This window comes from Armigeres subalbatus, chromosome 2, assembly GCF_024139115.2.
Source record: "Armigeres subalbatus isolate Guangzhou_Male chromosome 2, GZ_Asu_2, whole genome shotgun sequence".
Taxonomy (NCBI): domain Eukaryota; kingdom Metazoa; phylum Arthropoda; class Insecta; order Diptera; family Culicidae; genus Armigeres; species Armigeres subalbatus.
Window position 1 is genome coordinate 78207600 of NC_085140.1, and position 10344 is coordinate 78217943.

General features: G+C 41.5%; 1 protein-coding gene across 1 annotated transcript; it reads left to right on the forward strand.

Annotated features, from left to right (window-relative positions):
- The first annotated feature begins 3526 nt into the window (after positions 1-3526).
- On the forward strand, positions 3527-6205 carry LOC134214583 (lethal(2)neighbour of tid protein 2-like). The gene is made up of 2 exons (XM_062693923.1): positions 3527-4166; positions 4309-6205. Exons 1-2 carry the CDS (start codon positions 3851-3853, stop codon positions 5559-5561), a joined length of 1569 nt encoding a protein of 522 aa, XP_062549907.1. The 5' UTR covers positions 3527-3850; the 3' UTR covers positions 5562-6205.
- The last annotated feature ends 4139 nt before the right edge of the window (positions 6206-10344 follow it).

Below are 10344 nucleotides of genomic sequence, written 5' to 3' on the forward strand. Positions count from 1 at the left end.
TTGTCAGTTATAAATTCCCGAGTTTCGGTAGAAAACTATGTTGATTATTTTGACGTTTACTTATTTTTACTGAACAAATCATTAAATCTCTAAATTGCTGAACAGCACAAAAAGTCGGTACAGATCTATGCTGCACCACCAGTGAAAAATGAATATTTACCGACTAGCCATTAAAAAAATGCTGAACGCTATTGTAGAGGCCCTCGATGTTGTTTTCGTGATTATTTTTCTCCGGTTGGGCTACCATTTTGGAAATTATTTCCGTCGTGCTGGTTGGAAACGCGTTTCCAAAAGTGAACTTTGCAGCCGCAGATCGGATAACTGTGTAAAACAAGTGAAATGCATCATGAGAACCGCGGTGCTTCCTACCTCTGGAACCCGTTTTTTAAAGAAATTATCATGGAGAATAGCCTCCCAAATGTTCGTAACAACTTGCGAAAAATGTCTTCTACGGTATGCTATCGGTGATAAATGAGCTAAGGATGGCTAAGAATGATGACGGTGTGTTGTGATTTGTCGGTGTGCTAAGGATAATGAGTGACAAATTTTCTCTTTTAGTTTAGGATTCAATCCCTGTCTGATAATTAATAAATTATAACTCGTTATAACCCGCCCAAGTCTTCATTTCTCAATTAATATAGCCTATTCATATTACAATAATTTACAAGGGATTTGACGTGAAAATTAACAATAAGATGAGTGAAATTTGGCAGCAAGATACTCTTTATCATGTCTATAAGGCCTTATAAATGATCGTAATCTGAATAGGCTATTATATTTCATGCAAAGGTACATTGATTTAATACACTTTCCAATGGGTAAAATATTTTCATAGAAAACAAATTTCCATTTACTGACTAACTCAGTTATGTTCATATAAAAAAACAACCTACATTACCGAATTTAATGTTTATTTGACACTTCTCGTTTATGCTGAGAGCTCGGTAATGTAAAATATTGCTGTTGAAATTACTGGGTTATCCGTAGTCCAAAAACTCAGTAAAACTTTACCGACTCCGGTAAAATAAAGTAGCTGTGTACGTAATTCAAATTTATAAAATTATTTTATTACTTGTTTGTTGCATTGAAAATCAGGTTTTCATTGAACTTGTTAAAATTATCTAAGTAGGTATTCTAAAATAAAAAATACAGTTTTGCAAGTGAGTTTGACGCAAGCGGACGTAGAAAAAAGCTGTTTAATCATTTATGGAAAGCGATCGTGAACTGGAGTTCCTGGGTGAGCTGGAAGCAATTTTGGAAGACGGACACGACAGAAATAAAACATAATTAATGCATCGCTGCATTTGTAATGCTGAACTAATGTACCGTTGCTTGACAGTTGATGAATAAATGCATCTTTACATCGTTAAAACTGATCTAATGCAATTAGCATTAAATAAGCTGATCAGTGATTGATTACCTGCAACAATTAATGCTTAATGGTTACTTGGGTGTTATCTGTGTTATTAGTGATAATTCTCGTTTCTTTTTACCTACTTTTAAATATTTGACGTTTTTAGACGATGACGTTATTGTTTACCTAAAATTAGATTTTTCTTGACTTTGTAAGAGCATCATTATCGGTCGCGAGCATTTTAATCACCCGCGCAGCGCTTTCATTTTAGTTTCGTCACTCACTTCCGTATCGGTCACTATTTTCGGCTCTCAATTTGGTTGCTGTATTCCGTACCGGTGACGTTTGACAGTTGACAGTTCATCAAATAGCAGCGCTCTTATCGCGCTACCAAATTTGGTCACCTGTCAGTCGCGCTACTGTTATAGCAGCGCGTTTAGTAGCGACTCGTAAAGTGTCAAGTAATGATACTGCGCTGCCAAACGGCTTAAACTCACCACCGGTAATCTTGCTCTTATGACAAGTAACTTTGTAGAATACGGCAATATTCTGAAAATGCCAGATTTTGAGATATTTAACCTATCAGTTTATTTCTAAAACACTAGCGCCGCTAAGCGATTGTGTTTAAAACTAAACTTGCTTGCATCATGACGGTTTTGACCACCCGAACAACTTTGTAGAATACGGCAATTTTCTAAAAAAATCAGTTTTCGAAATATTTAACCTAGCAGGTTATTTGTTATACACTAGCTCCACCAAGCGGTTATATTTTAATCTAAACCTGCGTTGGTCATAATGGTTTTGATCATCCGAACAACTTTGTAGAAGGCGGCAATATTCTAAAAAATTCATATTTTGAGATACCTGACCTATCAGGTTATTTCCAATACACTAGCGCCGCCAAGCGGTTGTTTTTCAAATTAAAATTGTTTTCGTTATGATGGTTTCGACTAGAAATACTAGAATAAGAGATCGGCGAAGACGCCATCTTGTTTCCAATCGAACCGTCAAAAGCGGTTCCAATTCGACTTGTTTACTTTTTGCTTCCATAAGAAGCAAGCAAAAAGTTCAAGTGCTGCCAGTATTATTTTGACGATTTCATGCATTTTCATACGTTGCCATTTCTACAGTTTTTCACTCCGCCGGTCTCTGGTTATAGGGTTGCTAGTTTCGACCACCCAAACAACTTTGTAGAAGACGCCAATATTGCTATTTTGGCTTTATTTACGGACTAGTGGGGATCCTCTTAGCTTTTTGATTTGGGATCATTCATTAGGTGGCATAATGAAGAGTATAAGTATTTTCGAATGGTTTTTTACCATAACATATAAGGTTATTTTTTACGTGTGGTTAATTTATTGTTGAAATATCCGGACAAAACTGTTCAAAATACAATGGATTGTATTGTATTTGTGTAGTAAAACAATACGATTTTTGATTTCTCAGTTGTGACAGCTTTACTGTTCAACGATGCAATATAAAGGGAAAAATGCTCGGAAAAATGCATATTTGGCGCTATAAGGAAAATATTGTTATAAAGTTTATATGCAATCTAAAGAAACGTTTCAAAAGTTATCAATGTATGAATCTTATGCACGAAAACGTTTCAAAAACATTAGAGAAATATGTTGATGTATTGTATTCTCAGTGTTGATATAATCTGTGCAACCATCTAGAAACAATGTATCCTACACGGAGAAACACGTTTACTCATTAATGGGTACTTTTTCTTTGCTATCTCTGTCTCTCTGCTGAAAAATTTACCCATTTTGGGAGAATAAGTGGATCTACTCATTTAAATGAGTAAATCCACTTATTCTTCCAAAATGGGTGAATTTTTCAGCAGAGAGAAAGAGATAGCAGAGAAAAAGTACCCATTAATGAGTAAACGATTTTTACCGGGTATTGTATACCGTACATTATATGGTAATTCAATTGTTTACACTATTGAACCAATAGCACATTTTTATCCAGGTACTTTTCGTTGATAATCAGAATTTTGATGTTGAAGACATTTTTACTTGACTGAGAAGACATTCGAAATTTTTTTCTCGACGTGTATACTGTGCGCAGCGACGCTTCTATTCGCGAAGTCGAAGCAAATTCTGCTCTTCCCTCCCCATATATGGGAAATCCCATTGCTATCTGTCAGAGTTTGAGTGAAACATGGCCGCCATTTCCTCCTCTCTGTTGCTCTACTGTAAAAACCCATAAAGAACTGTCATTGTTTGTGTGAAGAATTTTGCTTCGACTTCGCGAATTTCTGTCGTTCTCCCCGTTCTTTCTGTTGCCCGAACCCGAACACGTTGGCAGCCGGCGGAATCTGATGTGTGACGAAGAAGAGCAAAACAGACGACCCGATGTTCGTGGGGAACTCACCGAAGGAACTCACGAGGCCCCCAACAGCATCGACGACGACCGTGACCAAAAGGACCAAAATAGAACCACAGTCGTCGTGTAAAAGTTTGCTCACAGCTCGCCCAGCCTGCCTCCAACATGGCACCACCGGGCGCCAGTAAAAACAAAACTTCCGCCACCAAACGAGGCAGCACATCCGCTCATCATGGAAAACCAGCGAAATCTTCGGTACTGTCCCAGGTGCAGAAGCAGTATCTGAATGTGACCTTCGTAAAATCGCTGATCTTTGATCCTGCCCGGCTGCCGCTGGTGTCGTGGGTCATTCTGGCAGCTGAGCTGGTCCTAAACCTTTTCGTTGTACAGAACGTTCGCTATACGGAAATTGATTGGAAAGCTTATATGCAGGAATGCGAAGGTTTCCTGAATGGGACCACCGACTATTCCATGCTGCGAGGTGAGTTTTGGTTCTTTTCTACATAGCTAGGGATGGTAACGACTCACAGTTTCCATAGATAAAATGTTGATATATTTGAAAGTCTACAAAGAATGATTTATTATAACATACAATAATATCTACAATTACGGTTTTGTTTTAGGTGATACCGGTCCATTGGTTTATCCGGCCGGATTCGTTTACATCTACAGCGCTCTGTACTTCATAACGTCTCACGGCCAGAACATTCGACTGGCTCAGTACATCTTCGTTGGCATTTATCTTCTGCAGCTGGGATTGGTTCTTCGATTGTACAGCAAAAGCCGAAAGTTGCCTCCGTATGTCCTGATCATTACCACGTTTACCTCATATCGGATTCATTCGATTTACGTGCTCAGACTGTTCAATGATCCGATTGCGATTCTGTTCCTATACTTTGCGCTGAACGCCTACATTGACAACCGGTGGTCTTTGGGCAGTGTCTTCCTTAGCTTGGGCGTTTCCGTGAAAATGAACGTCCTGCTGTTCGCACCGGCAATCTTCCTACTTTTCGTTACCAATCTGGGAGTCGTCAAAACTATTATACAGTTGGCCATTTGCGGTGCAATCCAACTGGTTCTGGGTGCTCCTTTCCTGCTGACGCATCCCTGGCAGTATTTGAAGGGAAGCTTTGACCTTGGCCGCATCTTTGAGCATAAATGGACCGTCAATTATCGCTTCTTGGAAAGGGACATCTTCGAGAACAAAACATTTCACCTGGCACTACTTGGCATCCACCTACTGCTGTTGGTTGCCTTTGCGTCCCCGTGCTATAAATACTTCCAGAATTATTGCCGTCTAAGGCACTTGGAAGTCATGTTTGCACCTCAAATTGCCGCCAAGAACCGTGAAGTGGCCTTGGAGAAGAAGAAAAAGAAGGAAACGCAAAAACCAGCACCAAAGAAGGCTGATGAAAAGCTCACCAAAGAACAGGAACAGTTTCTGAAAAGCTTTGAAAAGGGCATCAAGAAGATGTCCGGCAAGGAAGCTGCCCCGGCACCGGTCGCCCCAGAACCTCCAACGGAAGAGCGCCAGCAAAGCAAATTCTCCATCCACTTTGATCGTGCCACTCAGCTGGCACTGCTTCCGCTCTTCCTCGCCAACTTTATCGGCATTGTGTGCGCTCGCAGCCTTCATTACCAGTTCTACGTCTGGTACTTCCACAGCCTGCCCTACCTAGCGTGGTTCACCGAATATACCACCAGCCTAAAATTCCTGCTCCTGTTGGTGCTGGAGTTCAGCTGGAATACCTACCCGAGCACCGCGGTAAGTAGTCTTCTGTTGCACACTTGCCACATCATTCTGCTGGTTGGGATCGGGAAAAAAATGTTCCGCAAAATTCCGGAACTGTCTCAAATTGCAAAAACCACCGACTGAGATTGGGCTCGCGTTTGGGTACCAAAACGAAGCAATTAAAGACGATCACATATTTGCGTATTTGTTGATTTCGAGTTAAGTCTGCGATTCGTAGATAAATTAGGATTCCGCAGTTTACTTTACTGCCTTTATACGCATAACTGTCCCATGTACATAGGAAATCCCAGCAAACATGGAACAAATATGCGTATGACGGCAGTTTACTACGTTGGTAAAAAGTACACCCAGGTTTTTTTACACGGTTTGGTTTTAGTCGTTTAAGACCTCCAGTGTCAATGAAACAATGAGTTAACCCCACGAAAAAAATCTCAAAAAATCAAAGAAAATTCAGGGGGTATTTAAAAAGCTGTGAAAATATTCAGGGTAACCGAGAAATTAATGAATTCCAACCGTGTAAAAAACCTGGGTGTAATTAGTTTTTGAAGAAGGTTCACACTTTGCAGACTTAATTCTAATCCATCGGAAAGGCAAACATTACAAAAATGTGTGTTCATAGACAGTAACGGTGTGACAACAAAATAGATGCATTTTACCCGTAATGATGTGCCTTTTATAGTGTTAGACTCGAATTTTTATTGACCCGTATTTCTGTGTTTGATGTGTTGAGTGTAACAAAATAGAGATCTAATTTATTTGATGTGAGAGTGGCTGGATTTTAAATTTTAGAACTTAAAAGAAACTCCTGGATATTTTACGGCTACCACGTCATTATACTTTTACGGGCATATTGTATAGCCACAGACATGTAGCCCCTCTTTTATCGATATTAGTTTTTTTCTACGTCTCTTCAAACGTTTAGGTTTTTATTCTTTATTTCTGTGAATTTTGAAATGACTTCAGTTCTTCATTTGTCATGATATTGCCAGCGCTAAGGGAGCAACTGGCAAGAGTGGTGGGCGCTGAAAGCAGCGACCCTCAGGTCCATCTCGTAGATTAGCAAAATTTATCCGCAATACAAATAGTACGTACTGTCGAAGTATTTATCCACCCCTATTCTGCGTCTCGTATGAGGTAAGGCGTTTCGAATGGGGCGACAATTGTCGATTCCTCCCATTTGAATTACGGTCGTCTCACGTGAGACGTCTCGTAATCGACAATTCTCGAGTCATTCAAGACGCAGAATAAGCACAATCGTTTCACTTCACCACGTGACCCTTCAAATTTCGATTTTTCTGATCAACGAAGTACAACAGTGCTTCCAAGCCGCTTACAAAACCATTCCTAAATTTGTTTTTTCCTGATTCGATTAGATCCCGACAGCGATTTCGAACATCAACCGATTAATATCAGATTTGGACTTTCTTTACTCATCCAAAATGTGTAGAAGATTATCACGATTTTCGAATTTCTCTTCTCCTTGATGTATTTTCAAGTACGCCAGTTGCTTCAATTGAGTGCTAGGACAGTATGAGTTGAACGGAAACATAAATAAAGAACCTTCAGGAATTTTTATGATCTTCCAGCCCATTCTGGATGTTTTTATAGATTTCATTTGAAGATCAAAAAATGCCCACGATTGTGAAATATATTTTACATATTTTACCATATTTTGCAAAAACTGAAAAAATGTCACAACATTTCATAACTTTTTAAGGGGAATACATACTGCCTAATAGTGCTTGCTTCGGCCGAGATGCCGAATAATATGCAATTAATTGAAATTTGAATCACCTTCAATCCACTAAAATCTTACTTTAAGGTGTGTTTCAAAATGTTTGAATGTAAAATATTTCCCTTTTTGCCTTTCTCGTATACTAAGTATACACAAAGGCTATATGATCAAACAAACTTTTTATAGAAGACACGGAGACCCATAGTGTTATATACCGATCGACTCAGTTCGACGAATTGAGGTGATGTCTGTGTGCATGTGTGTGTTCTGCATACAGACACCTGAACTTATCACTCAGGGAGTAGGGTTGACGCGGTAGGCAGAAGGTCAGACCGCCGGACCTACTAAACCCACCCAAGTAACAGAAAATTACTTTAGTTACCCTCTCTTCTAATGCCCTGTTCCCCCCCGGGACTACTTTACAGTATTTACTTCCGTGGGGGAAAGCAGTACTGAAAGTACTCCTCCCAAAACGACACCTTTCACAGTGTCTCTCTTCGATGTTCTGTTCTACGTCTGAGCCCTTTGGCTCCCTTGTTGGTGCCAGCAAGCACACAAAAGCGTTGAGCCCTTGGACCCTTTATTATTTCCTTGTGCCATTCAGCACCCCATCTATTTTCTTTTTATTTTTAGAGCCATTTAGCTCTCAACGTACTCGCAAGCTACTCAGATAGTCCCCGGCGGCGGATCTATCCTACTCCGACGGGGAGTCCCCCGGTGGCAGAAGCACCCCCGATATCGACGACCCGCATCCGTGGAAGGTTCTGGAAGGTTCTCGATTCTGAAAGTAACTTCCCAGAATCTTGTACAGCCCTACCGGTACTCCCAGCCGAAGCAACGAGTTCGCGATCTCCATGCAGCACGCACTGTTGAATGCATTCCACACATCGAGTGTTATTACTGCGCAGTAACGTTGGGCCCTCCTTAGCCGTGCGGTAAGATGCGCGGCTACAAATCAAGACCATGCTGAAGGTGGCTGGGTTCGATTTCCGGTGCCGGTCTAGGCAATCTTCGAATGGGAAATTGTCTCGACTTTCCTGGTCATAAAAGGATCAACGTGTTAGCCTCATGATATACGAATGCAAAAATGGTAACCTGGCTTAGAAACCTCGCAGTTAATAACTGTGGAAGTGCTTAATGAACACTAAGCTGCGAGGCGGCTCTCCTAGAGTAGACCTTCCTTTCCGAAAGACGAATTTCTTGCTCGATAATCCTCCTACCTGCTCCACGTACGGCGACTGTTCAGCGACTGAGCCTGTTCATAATCAACTGCTCCAGTAGCTTCCCTATCATGTCTATTAGACAGATTGGTCTGTACGCTGATTGGTCTCCAGGTTTCGGTTATAGGACCAAACGCTGTCTCTTCCATATATCCGGGAATGTCCGCTCTGTGGAGTTTGTTCCGTTAATATACAAGCGGGAGTCTCCAAGAAAACCTTTTACACATAACATATATGCATCATTGCTTTGAAATGTGGTTCATCTTCGATTTTGGAACACTAGCGAACCTACTGGTGGAAGTCAAGCTTTACTGAACAACGAGCATGAGACAGAACAGCAGCGCATGCTTTTCTGTCGTTTTCTTTCACCTTGGGTATACGGGCCTTCCCGTTCGTCGGTTGTTAGTACTGTTGATACACAGTGAGTTGATTTTGAAAACGGTAATTTGTTCTATGTTGTCTATCTGTTTTGTGCCTTTTACCTTCGATGGTGCAGCACGTGTGACTGACATCCACGTGCAACGACTGCTTCGATTATTGTTTATTCGATTATTGGTATCAGGCCTACTTCGATGGTTTCAAAGCCATTTAATATTTACTTGTATAGTAAACGGCAAGTGCAATTTCACTGCCACACACGCTCGTTCAGACACCTCTGCATGACTAACCTAAACATGTCCAGATTTGTCTTTATGGCTGCCTTTAACGCCATGTTCAGGATCCCGTCAAGACCAGGTGCTTTACTCGGGTCGAGAAACTTTACCACCGTCATTAGCACCTCTACCGTCACCCTCGCCATTTCGATAAACTTTACCGAGTCATCGGTAATCGTTACTGTGATCTCGGTAAAAAGTCAACTTTGGCGAGTTTCGGTAAAATTATGACGAACTTTCGGTAAAAGAACCGCTGAATTTCGGTAAAAAATTACCGAGATCTCGGCTGTTGGAGTTTCGGCGAAAAAATGGCTGAGGTCGGCAAACTAATTTAAGTGTGTGTGGCTGTACGGATGTCCAAGAATCCAATTGTTGAGTCGCGCTGTTCTCTGGAGTTCAATCGCTGCAGCCAGATAGGAAACCCAAACTTAGCGCATAACATCGATCCATTAAACTGAACGAAGAAAGGAAAACTTTTCAGAGCGAAGGACTTTCGAAAAAAATTGTTCGGAGCGGAGGATTTCCGCAATAGACTGATCAGAACGCCAGTTAAACGATGACAAAATTCAGATCGCATTTTAAAACAAAAAATGCTTTGGATAAAGCGTATTGTATTCCTGCTACAGAGGATTAGGTCGGTTGGTATCAAGATGAGGATACGATGTTAGCGAAGTTGGGGAGGAAACTCAGCCATGAGGACTGTGGGGAGCAAGTACAAATGGAACAAGTTCCACTATGTTTTGTACTCCGCATTTGTCACAAACGGTACGGAAGAGCCTTCCGCCGAAATTATGTGAGAATCTGGTGTGGTGGGAGATTACTTGCTGGTCCTTGAGACTGGGCATGTAGTTCCAGGATGCCGTTGCAATTGCGTGGTTCTGGAAGCAGCCCATTGATTTTCCCAATTCTTGCTGACGATCTTTTTGATCCGATGATAAATGTCAACCGAGGGAACCGATGTTGTGAAACGCCGGGCTTGGTGGACGACTCCAGCCATAATGTCCGATGTGACGTTGCCTGGCACCCCACAGTGCCCTGGAATCCAGGCGAAGGTTGTCGATTGCGGTTCACCACCAGCGAGGATGGCCTGGATCCATGGATGTTTCGGGTGGTCACTGCATTGTGCAGGAAGGCTGTCCAAGACCGTTAAGCTGCTCCCAGTAACGCCTAAGCCGACCTCTTCTCTCGAAAGAAATCCGTCAGTGTATCGATGCTCATGGTCCCTAAACTCAATGTTTAGCAACTCGGTGACCGATCTTCGAAAAACTTCCGTGTTGTGCCCTCGCAATGGAGCTGTT